The sequence below is a fragment of the Synchiropus splendidus genome, chromosome 15, assembly GCF_027744825.2.
Source record: "Synchiropus splendidus isolate RoL2022-P1 chromosome 15, RoL_Sspl_1.0, whole genome shotgun sequence".
Lineage (NCBI taxonomy): Eukaryota > Metazoa > Chordata > Actinopteri > Syngnathiformes > Callionymidae > Synchiropus > Synchiropus splendidus.
The window spans coordinates 7,134,567-7,153,882 of record NC_071348.1 but is presented as its reverse complement, the minus strand read 5'-3'; the positions used below and the strand labels follow the sequence as shown (position 1 = coordinate 7,153,882).

Below are 19,316 nucleotides of genomic sequence, written 5' to 3'. Positions count from 1 at the left end.
TTTGTCAAGAATTGGCAAAGCAGGAGAAACAAGCCTCCCACAAACACACACACACACACACACTTCAAATGTCCTCACAAAGTCTCGTGGTCCTCTTAAGGACAGTGTTTTGTCAAGAATTGGCCCCCACAAAGTCAGATAAACAAGCTCTACACACACGTTTGTCATCATATCTTAGTGAGGACCATCATTGACATATAACCCTTTCCCCAGCCTCTCCCCCTAAACCTAACCCTCCAAAAGCGATGGCGACCCTGAACCTTCACTCTGAACCAAACTGAAACCCATTTCTAACACCCGAGGTACTGTGTGGTGTTGACCCTCAGAATGAGACGTGACAAAGTCAGGGCCTCACTCACAAAACGCACACAGGTTCTCACAAAGACAGAAGTACAGGAACACACACACACACTGATGATGAACCCCCACATGAGTCGCTGTTTCAGAACAATTTCAATTACGCTCCAAGTTTAATTACTCTCAAGAGTTTGGTAATGAGTGGCTATCACCAGGATCAGGCTGCGCCCGAGCCTCGCGCGGGACGCGGCGTGTGCCGCGTGCGCGTCACTCTCTCCCGCCGACAAGCTCATTAAACTGAGCGCGCACTTCGTCTCCAGCAACGTTCTGTTTCAGCCGCCTTGTTTCCGCACGTGTGTTGGTGGAGATGAAGGAGTGAAGGTGAAGGTGTTGTGCAGTTCCATCCGGAGAATTCTCTGTTCGGATTGGTGTGTGTGAAGCTCTGGAATCAGCATATCTGTGCTGTGTGAGTTCAGCCTGCGCACACACACACACGGCGAACATGGCCAGCTGGGTCTAGATGTTAATGTTCAGTGGAGCTGGAAGTCTGTGTGCGAGCTCAGTCAGTCGCACTGCATCGCCTCCTGTCTCCATATGGGACCTCGTCCTGCTGCTGCTCTGCTGCAGGCCAAACTCAGACCTCCAGTCTGGAGATGTGGACTCTGCTATATTGGGCTGCACTGCACCTCTCTGTGGAACGCTCTGTTGAAAGCATCTTTTCTTTTTCAGGATGAACGAGGAGCAGATCGCCACCGTGTGCTTGTCAGTGCTGAGAGCTCTGTCCTACCTGCACACGCAGGGCGTCATCCACCGGGACATCAAGAGCGACTCCATCCTGCTGACCAGCGACGGCAGGGTGAGTCCAGGCAGGCTCCCCCGTGTGCTGACCTCAGCAGAACACTGAGCAGAGAGCACAATATCAAAGTCACTGTTGTGTGTTTCACCTGGATCCTTGCTCACGGCCCGTGAACTGTCATGTCCAATTCAGTTTATTTAGTTTTTTATTTTTATTAAAATGACTAACAAATCCATAACTTGGATTAAAAAAACATATTATTCCATGACTATTTTAATTTACAGGGGGAGTTTTACATTTTAATTTAATTTATTTATTTTATTAATTATAGTAAACATATCAGTGTGTTATTTTATTCATGTCATTAATTCATTTAATATTTTTGCATTTAACTTTCTTATTACTTCAATTATGTATAATCATTATAGTAATAGTCATTTGAATGTAATCATTTGATGTATTCTAAAAAAGTTTTTGTTTATTATTTTTGATCCAACATTCTCACATGAAAAGTGTTTGAATTTGGGCTCTTAAGTTGTTTCTGAAGTCAAAAAACAAATACTTAAATGGTTAAAACCCATGTGGTTCGTGATTCAAAGACGAAAACAGTGTTTGTTCTTATTGAACGTTGCATTATATCCACAGATGAATCAGAATATCATCCATGAGCAGGTGCTTCAGTGTCAGCCAACCCTCCTCCACATGACTGACAGTGCTGGCATCCTTCACTCTGGCTGTTGAGGAAGTGGTGTCACAGAGACCGTCCTCATGTTGTACTTTCCTCTTCCTCCCCCTGCTCTTCTTCTTCCTCCCCCCTCTTCCTCTTCCTCCCCCTGCTCTTCTTCTTCCTCCCCCCTCTTCCTCTTCCTCCTTTTCCTCCCCCTTCCTCTTCCTCCCCCTGCTCTTCCTCTTCCTCCTCCTCTTCCTCCTCTTCCCCCTTTTCCTCTTCCTCTTCCTCCTCCTCCCCCTGCTCTTTCTCTTCCTCCTCCTCTTCCTCTTGCTCTCCCCCCTCTTCCTCCCCCTGCTCTTCCTCCTCCTCCCCCTGCTCTTTCTCTTCCTCCTCCTCTTCCTCTTCCTCTTGCTCTTCCTCCCCCCACTTCCACTTCCTCCCCCTGCTCTTCCTACTCCTCTTCCTCTTCCTCCCACTGCTCTTCCTCTTCCAGTTCCTCCTCTTCCTCCTCCTCCTCCTCAATTACAAGCTGATAAGACATGACTAAGTGAAAGATAATGAAGGGCTAATACAAGAGATGCTACACTCTTTGTTACTGAGGGTCACTTCCTCTGCTCGCAGCTTCTGTTCTGTGAAGCGTTGTCATCTGTGTGTGTGTGTGTGTGTGTGTGTCCAGATCAAGCTGTCAGACTTTGGCTTCTGCGCCCAAGTGTCCAAAGAGGTGCCAAAGAGGAAGTCCCTGGTGGGCACGCCGTACTGGATGGCGCCGGAGGTCATTTCTCGACTGCCTTACGGCACAGAGGTGACGGCACGCGCCGGCTTGGTTTAATAGAGCTGCACTGACCGCCATGTTTGGGCCACTCCAGGTGGACATTTGGTCTCTGGGCATCATGGTGATCGAGATGGTGGACGGGGAGCCCCCCTACTTTAATGAGCCTCCGCTGCAGGCCATGAGGAGGATACGAGACAACCTGCCGCCTCGGTTAAAAGAGTCGCACAAGGTAGCAAAAAGGTCACACACAACTAGTGACGGGTGGATGAGGCATCATGAAACACTATTGCAGGGTTGATGAAACGGTGTCCTACTGTTCAGAGGCCACAAGATGGCGCTCTTGCTTTAGAAGTGAGGTCAGGTTTCACTGAATTAGTACAGCAGACAGTGCCATCTGGTAGCCTTTGAGAATCATGACAGTGTGTCATGAAGCCTCACCTACCCTTCACGACACACTGCTTCACACAAGATGAGCAGCGAGAGAAGGGCGTGAGACAAAGGTCGGCCCGTGTGCAGATAGGCTTCACATAGAATAGTCTGCAGTCCTGACTCCACCACCAGAACAGCTCACACCACAGCACCATTACATACCAGCACATATCAGCAGCTGGTGGGAGAACGAAGAAGGTGAAGCGATTTATTATGGGTAAGTTTCGCTCATAGTCAAATTTGAAAATTGTCCTGCAGGTGTCCACGGTGCTGCGCTCCTTCCTGGACCTGATGCTGGTGAGGGAACCATCTCAGAGGGCCACGGCGCAGGAGCTACTTCAGCACCCCTTCCTCAAACTTTCCGGACCCCCGTCCTGCATCGTCCCCCTCATGAGACACTACCGCCACCGCTGACCCCCACGTCCCCCTTCACCTCTCCCTGTAACACTGTAACTCACTTCCAGGGTGGCACGGCCCTCCCCCACCCGCCCCGCGGTGCAGCACTCACACCTGTAACTGTGATGTAGGCTAGCTAAGGGAACATCAACCTTTGAAAACACACTACAGAGAAAAGAACTGTCCCGATATTTGGAAAAAAAAACAAAAAAAACGTGGGGCGTCCAGTAGAATCGTCTGGTCTCCAGCTCCACATAGACTTGTAGTAGCCATCAGCTTCAGCGCGGCAGCGGCGGGAGGCCGCTTGGCTTTAGAAGACGCTGTGGCGACGTCGCAGCGGCGTCGCTTCACCAGCAGGGCGGCGAGACGAGCTATCAGTCTTTTCACACGCAAACAGTGAAAATGTATTTTAGACAAACTTGTAAGTTTTTTCTGTACAGTTTTGATAATTTGCAGTATTTTATCGTGTCGTAACCATTGTGATATGAGCAGTATTACATAGAAATCTTTCCTACTGTTTATAATCCAGTTTTTGCTTAAAGATATAAAAAATCTATCCCAAATAAACCCACCTATCTGTTACTTTAAAAAAAATATATTTATTATCTTTGTAGACAGAAACTTCCATTAAATGTTGGGAAATATGTCCGAATTTTGTATGCTGTTTTAAAGTATTTATTTATTTATCGAAGGTTTATTTATTTGGTAGTGTGGCCTTTCTTTTTGTTTTGGAGTCGTGATCGAAGCAATAGGCCAAAATTATTTATGAATCATAATAACGCCATGTAGCACAGGAGTCGTTCATCACTTTTGTATTTCAAAAGCGCCTCCGAGATCAGATCAAAAGTTTTCTACTCACTTGTCACCGTTGTCATGGACTCACGCGCTCACTGCCATTCTCCATCAGCTGGGAGCGACGGCGATCCTCCCAGCCTCATTCTATTTTTCTTTTCTTACCCACGATTCACTGTGATCTGTAAATATGTGTGTGAATGAGAGGGCCACACCTGAATGTGTGTGTTCCTCATGAGTGTGTGTCGGTGGTGTACAGTGACCCTGCATGTTTGCTTTCAATTAAAAACAACAACATCCATGAAAACAATCCGCCGCATGTTTTCTTTTCTCACCTCATCGCCTCTCGTCCTCACGGTTCTGTTGCCATGTTTCGCTGACTTCATTGCTCCTCCTCGGGACACAAAGAGGCGTCGTCGTCGTGGCGATAGATGAGGCCATTCCTCCCTTTCCTCTGACTGTGATGGGATATTGATTTGGACCGAGAGCCGAGCTTCCTGCTCTCCAACGACCGTCGGATGAATAAAAGTCCAGCGGCAGGTGTAGACTGCGGCACGTCAGAGACAAGACTGCGATGTCACCAATGTTGCAAACACAAGTGGAAAAGTTCTGCTGTAATAAAGTTTATAATAAAGATTAAATATGCAACTATTTCTGGCCATCATCCATGTAGAAGTCAGTACTGCTTAAAAAAGACATGCTAAGAAATAGCTTTCTTAAACAGCAGCGCCATCTTGGTTAGCATCTTAGCGTTTAGCATGTTTAGCTGACGCTCTTGAACCTCTCTGAAATGGTGAACAGTGATACAATATGAACTTATATTATACAGAAATCAAAAACTCTTTTAGCATTTGTGACATAGTATAACACAATGTCCATGTTAATATATGTATTTCCATTACCCGGTTCTCCATATTGAGCCAGGAACTTTTGTTTTAATATATGTATTTTGAAAGAAAGGTGCTGTATATTTAATATATAACACAAACAAACAGCTTCAAACACATTACAGCGACTGGAAATGTACTATTTTAAGTGATAAAGACATATTCTATTATTCTTATAATAATACTAACAATCGTAATAATGATACATTATTATGTGGTAACAACTTACATTTTAATCATCAATTTGTTGGGACCTATACTGTAATAATCAAAGTGTGTGTGTGTGTGTGTTCTTGTGCTTCCAAGTACCGGGATGACATTTTTTGGAAGTGAAGACATTTGCCAGGTCCTCACTTCTTCACCCCTCAATTCTAGAATTAAATTTCCAAATCTCTTGGTGGTTATAACACTATGTAAGCTTGGTTCAGGGCAATGGTTCAGTTTGCACAGATGTTTTGGATGGTTAGAGGGAGAGGCTGGGGAAAGCCGTATGTTGGTGCACGTCCTCACGAAGACACAAGTACAAATGTGTGTGTGTCTGAGTCCAGCTCTAACCTTTGAGGAGGAAGCCTGGGGTGCGCCGTATTCTGGATCACCGACGATGAGCTCTGGGACGGTGACAGGATGAAGCCATGATTGATGGTTTGGTATCTAAGTCTTTCCTTGAAGATTCCCAGGATGAGCTGTACACAGAGTGACCTCCTCCACCGACAGTGACTGAGTGCTCTTCACATTCTAGGAAAACATTAAAACTGTTGCAGCTTTTCAGTCACAAGTAAAGGCATTTGAGCGGTTCCAGTTAGTAAAAAAGTTGAAGTCAAATATGTGTTGCTTTAGGCAGCTTTGACTTGGCCAGATAAAATAATCGAATGCAGTATATTTTCGATGACAACAATTGGTGTAAATGGCAGAAGAAGCTAGAACTATGAACGGTAGATTAATATTGTTGGTGAAAGTATCAGTGTTTATACCAATAGTAACCATGGAGCGAAGAGTGGAAGTCGCACTAAAGGTAAGGTGTATTATAAGCAGTAGGGTTAGCAGAGGTAGTGCTGTCGAAGTAGTTGTATGACTGGCAGTAGTAGCATGTGTAGTAGTGACAGGAAAAGGACTAGTGGTGGTACTTGCTATTATTGCTAGAAGTAGAAGTACTATAGTGTCACTGGCGCAAGTAGCAGTACTAACACTCTAGTAACACACTAGAGGTATTTTGTGGAGTACGGGCATTGATGGTACAGTTGAAGCAGCTGCAGTATTATTGTAGTATGATAGTCGGGTTTTGCAGGGAAGGTATTTATGCTGGTAGTAATAGCAATGGTAGTTGTTGAAAAAGCAGTACTATGAGTATTGGCAGGCGAGTTATTGGTATTTAAGCAGCTATGAAATAGCTGGCACTGGTGGCAGTAGTAGTAGTAGAAGGTACTAGTCTCTGTAAAGATACAGTAACACAAGTGGTTTTATTGTTGGTGGTGGTACTAGTTTTGTTACTGTGGTAGTGCTATTTGTCACAGTAGTGCAGAGTGTTTAGTAGTAGTGTTGGTGGTGCAGTGTGAGAAGCCGTCAAGATGAAGCACCGTGCTGAATGTCCACACCATGTTTTAGCTGGGAGAAGCAAGTGTCGCAAGTGAGAGACAGCAAGGCTGCAGGACGACGCCGAGCTTCTGAAACAAACACCAGCGCTCAATTCATTTTTAATTAAATCTGAGGCTCCTCTGCAGGTGAAATCAATAGTGGCCCCGGCCCCGGCTCGCCTGACTGATGGAGCCGTCACTCGGCCCCTCTGTGGTGATTTCTTCCGTCCGCAGAGAAAGGAAGACGCCGGACAGAGTCGTGTCAGCTTTAGTTTTATATGCATAGACTTTGTTAGTGAAAATATCATGTTGAACCTTCAGCCCACAACCTCACAGACACTTTCTCTGACGCTGATATGTTGGCGGGAGGAGGCTGCGCGGGACACACGACGAGACGGACCACGGTCACTATGGCGGCATTCGAAACACTGAACCCAAGAAGGATGTGGACGGAAAACACGCACGATAGCAGCAGATGAACTCCAAAGTTAGTAAAGGTCACAGAGAGTTCCAGGTCATTTATGGCATCAGATTGGTTGGCGTTACCCTTCAACTACATCCGGGCCCCAAACAAAGTTCCTTGGCAGTTCTGCTGGGCCGGTGACAGAGGTTGAGGGGATCGGTGGGGGGTTGCTGGAGACCCTCCTCTGTGCTGCTGTAGGGGGCGCTCCGGCGTGCTGCTGACGGCTACATGTTCTTGTACATGGAGCGATCTCTGGGCAGCTGCGGCTGAGCGGCCGTCAGCTTGAGGTGGAAGTGGTAGACCACCAGCGTGATGACGATGATGAGGCCCAAGATCATGCCCAGGATGAGGGGCAGGGTCTCCTCCAGGCGCTCACGCTGGTCCGTGATGCACTTGTAGGCTGCAAGGAAGACAGGGGGCGTCACAACAAATGGCGTCACGGCTTGGATGCAGCGCTCTGACTGTCTCGCTCTCTCTCTCTGCTCGCTGTTCGCAGAGGACACGTCGCTTATATTGCCGTTCTCTATACACTGCTGCGTCTCCTGCAGGGGTCAAAAACACTTCAAAATAAACTTCTTACGTTCGCCGAAAATGAAGTCCGAGGAGATGTCGAAGGGCTGGATCTGGATGTCGTACATGGAGACGGTGACGCCCTTTTGGTGGTCGCTGGAGATGAGCGTGAGCGTCTGCTGAGCCGTGCACAAGTAGGAGCGTCCAGCAGGGGTCACCAGAGCGGAGAGACGGTGGGTGCTCGCTGTGTGTTTTCCAGCTGGAAGACATGATGGAGGACGTCACCCAGGATGTGACACTCAACACTCACCTGTGGCCTCTTCATGTCGGTGAAGCCACTGTTGTTCTTGTCTTTGTTCGTGACAACACTTCCCTGCATGGAGGTGCAAAATGTGGAATGCGATGACGTCACATTCGGCAATCGCAATTTGATTTTGAGTCAATAAAACTTGAAATTGAGGTTTCGACGGCACTTTCTACCACACGCGAAACATGTATATCAGATATTTGTCACGCAGGTGTTTTGCTAAGCATACGTGCGACTTCCTGGTCTGACAACAAACCTTATGATTGGCTGATACTGTATGTGTGAGTTAATGCTTTCATTTGCCGCGGCAGAACAATCTAAATCGATACACTTATTCATTTATTACGAAAAACGTACAGTGAACGAGTCCGGGGCTACTTCTTGGTTTGACAATGGCCGATACGCGTCAGCCAATCACGATGCGGTCCTCATTGTACTCTTATTAAACAAGCTGAAAACATAGCCTTTTGCTAATGTGAACGTTTTGCGTGTGACGGAACATGTCGTCGAATCCTTCATTTGAAGTTTAATTGACTCAACCAAAAGTTACGAAAAATGCAATCGCAACTGCCTGTGTGGCGTCATCGGTAGGCGTGTGACGTCATCGGTAGGCGACAAGCAAACGCGTAACGGCACCAACGTTTCTTGTCAGCGAAATTTAAGTCAATATCATGACTGTATAATACACTTACTACACTATAATACTGCAACTATTACTCTCATGAGTCTGGCGTGGTTCCTACAGTGAAAAGCTCCGTGCGTGGGTGAAGATGACTAAACTCCACGTGGACACAGAAGGAATTCGCTGTGGAGAGTAAAGCACTCACGGTTGTAAGCGTTGATGAAATGCGTGGTCTCGGACGTGTCATAGACGAACTGCACCTTGCTGATCTTCCACACTTCGACGCCTTTTTCGCGGAACTCCTGCAACACACACTCAGATTAACGGCGACGCGCGGAAACGCGTCGGATTCGGCGCTCACCTTGGAGAAGTAGATGCGGAGCGTGTAGGCTCTGTTCTTCCAGGAGATGTGGATCTCTGACTCGGTGGTTCCACATTTCCCCTCGATTTCTGCGCTCCGTGGGAGAGTGAAGGACGCCTGCTCGGTGATCAGCTGCGGGGACACGACACTTTTCACGCCCACGATAAAATAGCCGACAGAAATGAGTCGCTCATTTCCGAATTTCCCAAATCTACACCGCATCGCCCCGTATTATTTATTAAATTACAGGCGTGAGGAGTGCCGAGTCAGCACTTTGCGCACTGAACTGCGTCCACTAGAGACTTTCAGAACTGAAAACGCAGCTATTTTAACCATTAAAATAAACAGAAAAGCATCAAACACTACCGTTTGATGGCGTTAACAACATTTGTAACCGTTTGCTCGCCGCAGTTCTGAACCGGTTCCCGCGTAAGAAGCCACATCTCCACTTCATATCTGAGCATCTTTGGGAGTTCCTTACGTCAATCCCGTTGAGCGCCAGCACATCGTACGGCACCAGGAATTTAACAGCGAACTCCACCATCAGACACGTGGTGCTGTTTTCTCGAACCGCGAATATGGCTTTGTCCGGGTTGTTGGAGAGTCCGGAGAGGTTCTCGCCCTCCTGCTGAGCCAGAGCCGCGGACAGAACCGCCGCACCTGCCGGGGACCAAGAGGACGGTGTGAGGCGGTGGAGGTGGGCGACAACCACCCAAAAAAATTGTTAGATTAACATTGAAATAAGGAGACGGGGACACTCGCGCGCACACACCGCAGTGAGAAGTCACGACACACGCGCACAAAGACCCACTCACAGAGAAGCAGCAGAAGTCCGGAGCTCTCCGCGGTCCTGAAAGTGGCTCGACCCATCTCGACCAGCCTCCCGGCTCCGGGCATCAAACTGACTGGGCTGCCCGGTGCTGAACCCACGGAGAGAGAGTGGAGTGGAGGAGGAACGACGGAGGGAGCGAGGGAGCGGAGAGAGAGAGAGAGGGGGAGACCTCCGCTCGGATAATGCACAACTAAAAACCCCCTCACGAACAAACTCTCCCTGGAAACGCGTTCTTTAAAAAGTCATTCCTCCAGGTTTCACCGTCAGCACCTCCTCCTCACAACTTTTATCCCACCATCGCCCGTGTTCACCGTCTCCGCAGTGCTGATGTTCTCTGCAGGTTGGGATGAAAGCGAGGGAGATCCCTCTCTCCCCTCCCCCTTTCACTCCCGCACACATTTCAATTTATACACATAATTTTGGAGGTTCTCATAATTTTTTGCTAATATTTCGTCCTGGTTCTTTGCGTGTTACTTAACCTTTGGTTCAGTTTCGGATTGATTCAAGGAATACAAAAAGATAGTGGCTGTTAATATAAGTAGCCTTCGATAAGCTTTTAAATAATGTATAACAAAGTCAGTGTCAATGTTATTTCAGCAGCCTAAAATAAAACCGACAAACTATGACGTGCTGCATTAATATCGGCCTGCAACGTCTGGCCGATATCTAATGCATCCAGGTCCTATACATACATATACGTTTTTTTTTTTTACAAGTGTATGCTATTTACAAGAGTACAGTCGTGTTTGTCAACCTGTACAGGTCATTCGCCGTCAAGTCAAGTTAAGCTAGTCGGTGATGAGTGGACTATCAAAATGGCGGTTAGTTACGGCCCTGGAACTATATACTGAGTGGAGGGTGAATTTGCAACGTTGCTGTTTCCTCGTGTGCGGGTGTGCGCGTGAGTGTGTAGAGGTCCAGTGAACATCACTCCTCCTCCAACTCACACAGAAGTGCGTCCCTCCAGTGGGTGGAATCCACGCAGCTCACTCTCCACTTTTATTTATTTGCTGAACTATAGCGGCTCAAGATTCTTTTTCCTCTAAAGTGCGTGTCTCAGGGATCTCAGTTGAAGTGGAAATCGAACTCGCACTTGACGGAGCTGATACTGTCCACGCTGACCGTCAGGTCCACCTGTGGGTGGCTCGCACTCAGCGGGAACGTTTCCGAACGCGGGATTCGAATCGGATCCTTGACGTCATGTTTAATGTCCGGAGCGGTGAAGCGGCGCAGGAGTTTGGCTCCGAACACGGAGAAAGTTTTGTGGGGGCGGAGCGGGTCCGGGGGAGGCGTGGGGACACTGGACTTCACCGCTCGTGGATCTTTCATCGGGATGGTGGTTAACGCGACCCCGGGTGCAGCGAGAGCTCTGTTCGGACGTGGAGAAAAGGACTTGTTTTGGACCAGAGGAGGCAGAAGCTCCTCAGCTGGCTTCCTGGTTTGGGCACTTTTGGATTTAGGAAGCAGCACTCTGCGCAGTCCCGGGTCACAGGAGCTCTCCGTTTCACCTTCCTCGATGCACTCCATGGACCCGGGACGTCTGGGTCCAGAGGTTTGCAGCAGCTCAAGTCTTCTCACCAAGTGACCAAGTTTCCGGTCGGACTCCTCCGGCGCGCCTCTCCGGGTCCCCCCACAGCCAGTGAGAGCAGTTAAACAGTCGGTATGTCCCAGGACCCGGGCCACCTCCACGGCGGAGTTCCCCGCCTTGTTGTACCGGTCCAACTGGACCCCGAGCCGCTTGAAAGCTCGCACTAAAAACTCCACCACCGAGGAGTGGCCCTCGGCGGCCGCGTACATCAGCGCGGTGTTCCCCCACACGTCCACGACCTCCGGGTCCGCGTTGTTCCGGATCAGGGTCTTCACCGCCTCCAGGTCTCCCCTCTGACAGGCGTGGCTGAGCGCCGTGCGCCCGTGCCGGTCCCGCCGGTTCACGACGGAAGCCTTGTTCATCTTCCCTGCTGACGCTTTCAATTCAGCCGGAGCTTTAAAGCCTCCATACCGGAGTTGCCCCGGCAACCTCGGCGTCTCCTCCGGCCCAGGTCTTTCTCATGCACATGAGGCCTTTTAAATGATAAAGGCAGCAGAGCGGACGTGGGAGATGAAATGATGCTCCATGAGAAATAAAGAGCGCAACCTCTTCACAAAAGGTGCAGTCAGCAGTTTTTTTAAATCCAGAGTTCCACTAAGTATCTTTACAAAAAGCATGTGACGTCGTCATGCCAATCTCAAATCCATTCCTCACGTGACATATCATTATGACCACCTGCCAACTGACATCTTTACACCTAAATCACCGATACCTTCCTGCAGCTCCCGCCGCAGTGGTCAGCACCAGTCGACAATGAGCTAAAGGCAACATTGCCATTAGCTAATTGACGCAAAAAAAGGAATCGGGCCAAGAACTAAATATTATATCGCAAATGTTTTGAACTGTCTCTCTGACTAAAGTTTCAGGGAGACAACATTCCTGCATGTGTCTCCAGTTTTTGGAACGGTACATACCCAACGGTTGTTCAAGTGAATGTTAATGTAGCTATTAGTATCAATATATACATAAAAGAGGATAAAAATATAATTTAATAGTAGTATAGTATTCTAATACAATAAATTACACTGACATCAGGGCCGCACAAGTGCTGGAAAATGGCTGCACGTGGCCCCCGGGCTGCACTTTCCCCACTTCTGATGTAGAGCTAGTTTTGAGCTGACGTCACCTAGTTGCTGTTGATATAACTATAAATTGTAAAATACATACCTTTAGCCTAACACGCTGATCCCTACCAAACAAGAAACAATTGTGTCCTCCTATTCACCTACAGCTCAGGCTTGCAACAAGTCAGGTGAGAGGGAAAATACCACAAACAATCTTCAATATATTTTTTTCAGGCTGTTTAACAGCCAAATGTCTTCTCCACCCAAAGCTGCGTATTAACACGAACAGATGGTGAGGACATCAAAAAACCCAGACCATTGTGTCCCATTTTACACCAGGATTTATTGGTACACATACTATAAAACAGTATTAAAGAAGCTGGAGATCTCCATAGCTAAAAGTAGAACGATACAATATAAATACAAAAACACACCACGGGATGGCTCGCCGACGGAAAAAAACCAAGGAAACACAGTAGAAACAGAGGAAATGAAACAAGTGTGACGTTGCTCTGCAAAAATAATCTGCTTTGTGACAAACTAGAGAGCCCGAGTTACATGTACACAACAGAAACATTCAACTAGTGCAAAAAAGCCTCTAAACAAACAAAATAATCTTAAAACTACACGTCATATCTAATATATATATAATATATATATTCATTTATTTATAGATATATACGTCTTCATATAAATAACCCCCTTTATTTTGGCATTTACCAATAATTTAAACATCCTAACAGACACTGAGTGGCACGTTTGAAAGCGATGGGAGTCGAATTTAAAAGCACTTGATCGTCTCTAGATATGTGGAGCCACAGAGGAGAGCAGGAAGTGACAGAGGAAACAGGTGGGAATAAAACTGATAAAAGTGTGTCTCCCCAAAATGAACGCTGAGCCCTTGATGGACAGAACCGCTGCACAGAGACGAACTACGTACATTCCAGTATTTACAAGAACCTCCTTGTCTTGGTGTGGAGCTTTTTTGAAGGAATTTTTTTTCTTGTTGACCTTAGCTCAGTGCTTCAGCCAGTGTGGCGTTCACCTTCGTGTTCTCTGCTCTGTTGAGAGCAGACACAGAGGAGGACCGAACGGATGTTGGAAGAAAGTTGGAAAACTAGATGACAATACTTTCCATTGGTGAGAATAGTAAACAAGACTCGCTGTCTTTGCTTCTTTTGAACGTGAACTTCCATGTTGAACTGTTGCAGTACAATAAGTGGAAGAGCGAGACATTTCCACATTCTGTCAAAGAAGATATAGAATTATATGGCGGATTGAATTTCATCCCACAGGTGTTTGACACGTGGTTAAGATTTGTAATTATTGGGGGCAAGTTTTGAGCAAAACTGTTGCAGACTGATGATAAATAAACATAAAAGGACGATTAAAACAAATTTATAATCTGGATTATTCGCCAGATTAGTGGCTATTCTCCGCAGTCTTCTTGAGGTTCAATTGACACGGGCTTTTTCCTTCATTAAAGACATCAAAATTGAACGTCAAACAAACCACTAGGGTGACGAGGGCACAAGGGGGTCACGGCTCCTTCGTACAGTGTTTTTTTTTTTACAAAATACATTCTTACTGAGATGCGTGAGACCTACAGTGCAGTGCTACATCTGGAAACGTGTGTCAAAGTGCTCAGGAAGAAATGACAGCGATGGTCCCCCCACGTCAGGTGGTGGTGCTTGCGGAGGACCGCGGTGTGCGTCTCGGTGGCCGAGTGTTTCGACCCTCAGTGGACAGTGAGAAGCTCAGTGGTGGCGAATGAACAGAAACACAAAGCTACAGTGTAGGTATATATCAGACGGTGACAGTGTGTGAGTGAGTTAGTTGCTCACACCACCGTGGCAGGTCTGCGGTCCATCTCCTCCTCCAATTTCACCATCTGCTGCATGTCCTTGGCCTTTAAGACAGAAGAGTCACGAGCCAAACGGTGAGCAGAAGAAGACACACCACACAGACATCTGCTGGTCTGTCACTTTCTTTAAAAACATCTGAATACTCTAAATATCCTGGCATTTAGTTTAAAGTTGGTGTCAAACTCAAGGCTACGGGGCCAAATACGAACCGCCAAGTCATTCATGTGGCCCGGAAGAACCGTGAATTCAGAAACAGATCACAGTCGATTTGATTCATGTTGATATCATGACTCACAAAGACAATAGAGTTGAAGCTTGTTGTTTTCAATCCAGCTGAGAGTTCAACAGTTAATGGGGAAAATTTCAAAAATAACAGATCAGTCAGTGACTCTATAGTTGAAGGAAACATTTGTTATCTTTTTAATATAAGTCTCTTCACGAGTCAGTTCAAAGAAATGGCAGTAGAAAGTGATGGACAGACAGACAGAGTGAGGCGGAGGAGAAGTGGGATGAAGGTTCCTACCTGGAAGCTGTTTATTTGCATGGTGTGATTTCAAAAGCTGCGCCAGGAAAAGCAAATCATATTAAAGAATGACCTCATGCAGAGCACGTAAACCACTGTGGCGAAATGAAACGACAAATGAATGATGCCAGTCCATGCCGTCACAGCAGGCTTCCGGGATCTACCTGCTCATTGAACTTCTCCAGTTTCTCCAGCTGCTCCTTCTGGTTCTTCTCCAGCTGCTCCATCTCCTTCTGGTGCTTCATGGCCAACTGCTCAGAAACACAAGCACGTTCTTCAGCAGCTCCATTGGCTTCACTTTCATCCTCATCATCTTCATACCCGCTTCCTCTCGTCCAGGAACTTCTTGGTGTTGCTGCAGTTCAACTCTCGCACTCTCCTTTCTCTCTCAGCCTTGTTTTTGATGCTCTTGTCCTGACTGATGGCTTTGCTGTTCTCCATGGACATCTTGGCTTGGTTGGCTCGCATCTCCTTGCTCTGCCTGCACAACAAGAGCAAACCATGTTAGAGACACACGTCACCGAGCTCCGCTGCTGAGATGAGCGCACCGTTCGTGGATGAGTTTCAGCTGCACGGTCTGCTGCTCCTGGACGGTGGCCAGAAGCTTCTTGAGGTGTTCGCACTGCTGCGTGACGTGGCCGTCCTTCGTGTTCTGCTCTTCGCTGCTGTGACTGCTGATCAGCTCCGACCACTCTTTAGTGTGCAGCGCCGTGATGTCCTTTACCTACACCACACATCCATCACTTAAGCTGAAATAAACGTCAAACTCTTTATGACTTCATGGACAGGCAGGTTCAACCTTGGCTTTGTGATCAGCGAGGAGGGTTTGAATTTTATCTTCGGTTTCCTTCTTCAGCTCCTGGCAGTTGTTCTCCCTGATGCAATGAAACACATGACCAGGTAGCAGATGATCTAAAACTGTTGATGTGGCTGAGCTTCAAAAACAATATTATTGTTTGTGTTTTTCTACCCTCGTTTTTTGATGGCCTTCTCCAGCAGCTTCTCCAGAGTGCCCTTCTCCTTGTCGTGCACGGACACCATCTTGTCCACCTGGCTGCAGTGAGCCTTCTGCATGACATTTTGGTCCTTCAGAAAAGAGAAATCCAAATTGATATGAGCATGAATAAAGGATTTTACTGCATCACTGCCGAGGTCACCCTAAAAACAAAAGCAGTAAAACCATCCTAATGATGGAGGCATTATTTCGACAGAGCCGTGACTCAACAGTGATTATTATCGTATAACAATAACCACAGCATGATTACTATTTAAATGAGAAGCCATTTAAACAGCATGTTTAAATTGTTTACATCTTATAGAGGAATATTAATTAAAGCTTATGCAAGAGGCTTCAGTGCTTACAACAGAGTCCCACACTTGAGAAAGTCTCATTTCCAAATGCACATTCATTACGTGGTGGTTCTCGACAACATGGAGATGAAAGTGGCGAGGCTCTGTGATGGAGAGCGGCCATGTTGCTTTATCAACACACACACACACACACACGAGCCCTCACCTTGGAGTGCTTCTTCTTCAAAGTGTTGAGCTCTTTCTGCTGTTTTTTAATCAGCTTGAGGTACGACTGCAGAGAGAGGGAGAGACAACAACAAAACACCTTTGGTTCTACACTTGTGCCACAAAGGTTCTGTGTTGCTATGATGTCTGCTCTCAGTCTGCTTCACCTTCATCTGCTTTAAGTCCTCGATGCTGACGTTAGGCACGAGAGCAGAATCTGAGCGAGAGAAGAACAGGAGTTGAAAATGTATTTGTTTTTTGACTGACTTGACTTTGACTCCCGCGGGGCCACAACTCACCCTTCTTGCTTTCTGATGAGTTATTTTGGGCTGAGTTGGAGGTCTGCGCCATGTCGGAGCTGCTCTGTGGCGTCACGTTGGCCTTGACTGTGTCGCCCTTGTTTTTTCCCTTCTTGTCGTTTTTAGAGCTGCCACTGGGGACGTCAGCGATGTCGTTCTGCAGAGGGTTTTCAGTCGATGAAGCAGAAACCGACACATTCTAGGTCAGACTTAGGCAAATGTACGACCCAATACCTATGTTATCATGGCCCTTTTGACGTCAGACTAAAACTATAACTAATATGTCCTAAATTTTCTGCCTTTTTTGGTCTCTCTTTCAGTCACCACCACGACTTCAGCAGTAAATATAGCATTTTTTTGTTTTAAGACTGAGAATTTTCTTCTTTTCATTGGCCATTTTTATGTTTCCCTTGTTACTCCAAATATGCTGAAGGAATACCGAAAATATGTTTTGAAATAAATTGTTATAATTTTCATTATAGTCCATTGTTGATTTATATTCAAATCAAGTGCATATAAAATGAAACTGTTAAATAGGTTTCATGGCATATTTACATTTCTTTATAACCTTAGTTACATTTCATCATCTTCGGTTCATTTTGTCCTTGTTCCTCAAGTATATATTTTGGATATTTTTCCATCATGTTTTGTTGTCACCGCTGCCTTTCTTTTGGCATGATGGCCCCTCACGGCCGTTACAGTTTCTAATGTTTGTGTGCGTGTGTGCTCACCGTATCGATCCCCAGCGCTTTCATCTGGTCAGCTCTCTTCTCAGCGATGGTTAAGAACTTCTTTGGGTCGGACAGAGCGTCGACGATAGCTGCAAGGTAAAGTCAGGGACAGAAAAAGGAACATCACTGTTCACTGAACATGATGTACTACAATGATGAAGATTGCTATTATCAATTGTGAGAAAAACCCTGATAAAGTACTAAGAGAAAAGCTTTAAAAATCACATGAGTGGAAATTAAACAAAATTATACATATATATACTTTGACTGTTATGAGGGGCAGGCAGTCAGTCAAGAATGGACAGAAGAAAAAGGATTTTAAATGCAACATAAATTTGGCTCCTTAAATACAAGCAAACAACACCATGACAATATATACTTAAATTTAGATATATATATATATATATATATATATATATATATATATATATATATATATATATATATATATATATATATATATATATATATATATATATATATATATATATAATTAAAAGATTTGCAATATATATTATAAACATCCTTTATAATAGGTGAATATCTTTGTAACTTAACTGGATTAAGGCACTTTATCACAAGGCGTTTAAAAGAAATCATTTATTAATTCTGAGGAAGGAAAAAAGAAAAAAAATGTGATGGATGGGCTGATGGAGTTTGACGTGTCTAGTCTACAACATGAAACACAGAGGCCATGTTGCAACCAAATGAGTCATTCAAGAGGCTTGGGAAAAATCGGCATCATGCCAATGACGACGATGGACTTGGTCACCAAGGCACCACACTCACAGTCTTTTTCTATAGTAGACAGAAGCTAATGGTTGTGTTCAGGACTCACTCCACCCCAGCCAACCAGAAGGCCCTTGGCTTTCTTTAATGACAACTGCAAATGTCCTTCCCAATTGTTGGCTTCTATCTGTTAAAGCATGAGCATCATCATCTGTGCCAAGTCATTACTCTGAATGGTCGAAGAGACCTGAGGCAGGGGGCTTTTACACCCCCACCCCTCGCTGGCTGAGCACTTTATTGACTTCAAAAAAAGAAGAAAAAAAACGTGTGTGTCGTAACTAAACCACCACACATTAAACAACACTCACCTCCAAAACCGTCGGGCACGTATGTCTTGAGGATGATTTGGCAGAAGATGGTGGGCAGTGACAGGGGCTTGTTGCCCTCATTCCTCAGTGAGATGTGACGGTAACCGGCCTGCAGGCCGTCCAGGGGCAGGATCCGCTGACCGATTAGCTTGTTGTTGTCGTCATAGACGGCGATGCGCAGTACAGCCAGGTCTGGTAGAATCACCTGAACAGGAGGAATAAGTAGAACAAGTAATGGATTATAAGATCATCGTTTTATTGTAAACTAAACAGCAGCTTTGACCTTGCAGAGACATTTTAACTGCTGTTCCTGATCACCTGCTCAACAAGGCCAGTAGTGAAATGGTTTGGGTCACAAGCAGCAGTGCTACCTTGGAAGGGGTCATAGCTGGATCCAGAGTTATCGCACAGGATAGCGATGGAAGTTAACTGAGACAAAAGTCTTCTTCCAGTCAAAGTAATGACTGCTCAGAGAGCAAATAAAAGAGTGTCATTATAGGAGCAGGTTAGAAGTGCAGGAGGAGAAGGTCAAGGATGTAGCTGGAGTGGACACTATCAGGGACGGTTGCAGTGCGATAGCACCGCAGCATGCTGCAAATCTGACTGGTGACAAGGCCAGCAAATGCGCATCTATTTACGCATTAATGCGTGTGTCGGTGTGTGGAGGAGCTTATGCACGCAGAGCCCCCCCCACACAAGGAATAAAAAAAAAAAACCTTAACTGGCCTTGTGTGAGGAGATAAGTGAAGCGGAGAGGATGATTAATACAGAGACGAGGAGGAAGGTAAGAGATAAAACCGCAGAATAGTCGCTCGAGATGAATGAGTGGAGATGCACGTGCGTGCGTACGCAAATTGATCCTCGCAGCTGTAGTGAGTGAGGGGCTGCTCGCTCTGCGTCATCTCTGAAGCGGCATGTGTTGGCACGCT

The 19,316-nt window shown here is 46.2% G+C and overlaps 3 protein-coding genes across 9 annotated transcripts in view; 1 reads left to right on the top strand and 2 right to left on the bottom strand.

Moving 5' to 3' along the window:
• The window catches only part of pak5 (p21 protein (Cdc42/Rac)-activated kinase 5), a 54,085-nt gene extending 48,243 nt beyond the window's left edge, over window positions 1-5,842 (top strand). For 3 of the 5 annotated variants that reach the window (XM_053888276.1, XM_053888273.1, XM_053888277.1), the window contains 4 exons: window positions 1,027-1,153; window positions 2,440-2,565; window positions 2,630-2,764; window positions 3,223-5,842. In XM_053888276.1, the coding sequence (XP_053744251.1) occupies window positions 1,027-1,153; window positions 2,440-2,565; window positions 2,630-2,764; window positions 3,223-3,378 (544 nt within the window). In that variant the 3' untranslated portion in view covers window positions 3,379-5,842. The remainder of the gene's footprint in view (window positions 1-1,026; window positions 1,154-2,439; window positions 2,566-2,629; window positions 2,765-3,222) is intronic. The other 2 variants (XM_053888275.1, XM_053888274.1) reach the window with 2 other exon arrangements.
• A 1,025-nt stretch (window positions 5,843-6,867) lies between these two features.
• On the bottom strand, window positions 6,868-10,026 carry lamp5 (lysosomal associated membrane protein family member 5). The gene is made up of 6 exons (XM_053843554.1): window positions 9,689-10,026; window positions 9,355-9,533; window positions 8,874-9,005; window positions 8,718-8,814; window positions 7,654-7,842; window positions 6,868-7,473 (listed from the first exon to the last, which is right to left on the bottom strand). Exons 1-6 carry the CDS (start codon window positions 9,768-9,770, stop codon window positions 7,298-7,300), a joined length of 855 nt encoding a protein of 284 aa, XP_053699529.1. The 5' UTR covers window positions 9,771-10,026; the 3' UTR covers window positions 6,868-7,297.
• A 2,647-nt stretch (window positions 10,027-12,673) lies between these two features.
• Window positions 12,674-19,316, bottom strand: part of LOC128771890 (1-phosphatidylinositol 4,5-bisphosphate phosphodiesterase beta-4-like) — a 40,048-nt gene continuing 33,405 nt past the window's right edge. For 2 of the 3 annotated variants that reach the window (XM_053887730.1, XM_053887729.1), the window contains 12 exons: window positions 18,388-18,592; window positions 17,291-17,379; window positions 16,560-16,716; window positions 16,428-16,477; window positions 16,262-16,327; window positions 15,716-15,831; window positions 15,545-15,620; window positions 15,294-15,469; window positions 15,067-15,226; window positions 14,910-14,996; window positions 14,746-14,782; window positions 12,674-14,266 (listed from right to left, as the gene is read on the bottom strand). In XM_053887730.1, the coding sequence (XP_053743705.1) occupies window positions 14,190-14,266; window positions 14,746-14,782; window positions 14,910-14,996; window positions 15,067-15,226; window positions 15,294-15,469; window positions 15,545-15,620; window positions 15,716-15,831; window positions 16,262-16,327; window positions 16,428-16,477; window positions 16,560-16,716; window positions 17,291-17,379; window positions 18,388-18,592 (1,296 nt within the window). In that variant the 3' untranslated portion in view covers window positions 12,674-14,189. The remainder of the gene's footprint in view (window positions 14,267-14,745; window positions 14,783-14,909; window positions 14,997-15,066; window positions 15,227-15,293; window positions 15,470-15,544; window positions 15,621-15,715; window positions 15,832-16,261; window positions 16,328-16,427; window positions 16,478-16,559; window positions 16,717-17,290; window positions 17,380-18,387; window positions 18,593-19,316) is intronic. The other variant, XM_053887731.1, reaches the window with a different exon arrangement.

Excerpts from the sequence above, each read along its gene's own strand:
- lamp5 (XM_053843554.1), bottom strand. The coding sequence starts at position 9,770 with ATGCCCGGAGCCGGGAGGCTGGTCGAGATGGGTCGAGCCACTTTCAGG. Across the intron at positions 9,006-9,354 it reads TGGCGCTCAACGGGATTGAC|CTGATCACCGAGCAGGCGTC; the intron begins GTAAGGAACTCC and ends GTGTCCCCGCAG. Across the intron at positions 7,843-8,717 it reads TTTCATCAACGCTTACAACC|CTGGAAAACACACAGCGAGC; the intron begins GTGAGTGCTTTA and ends CATGTCTTCCAG.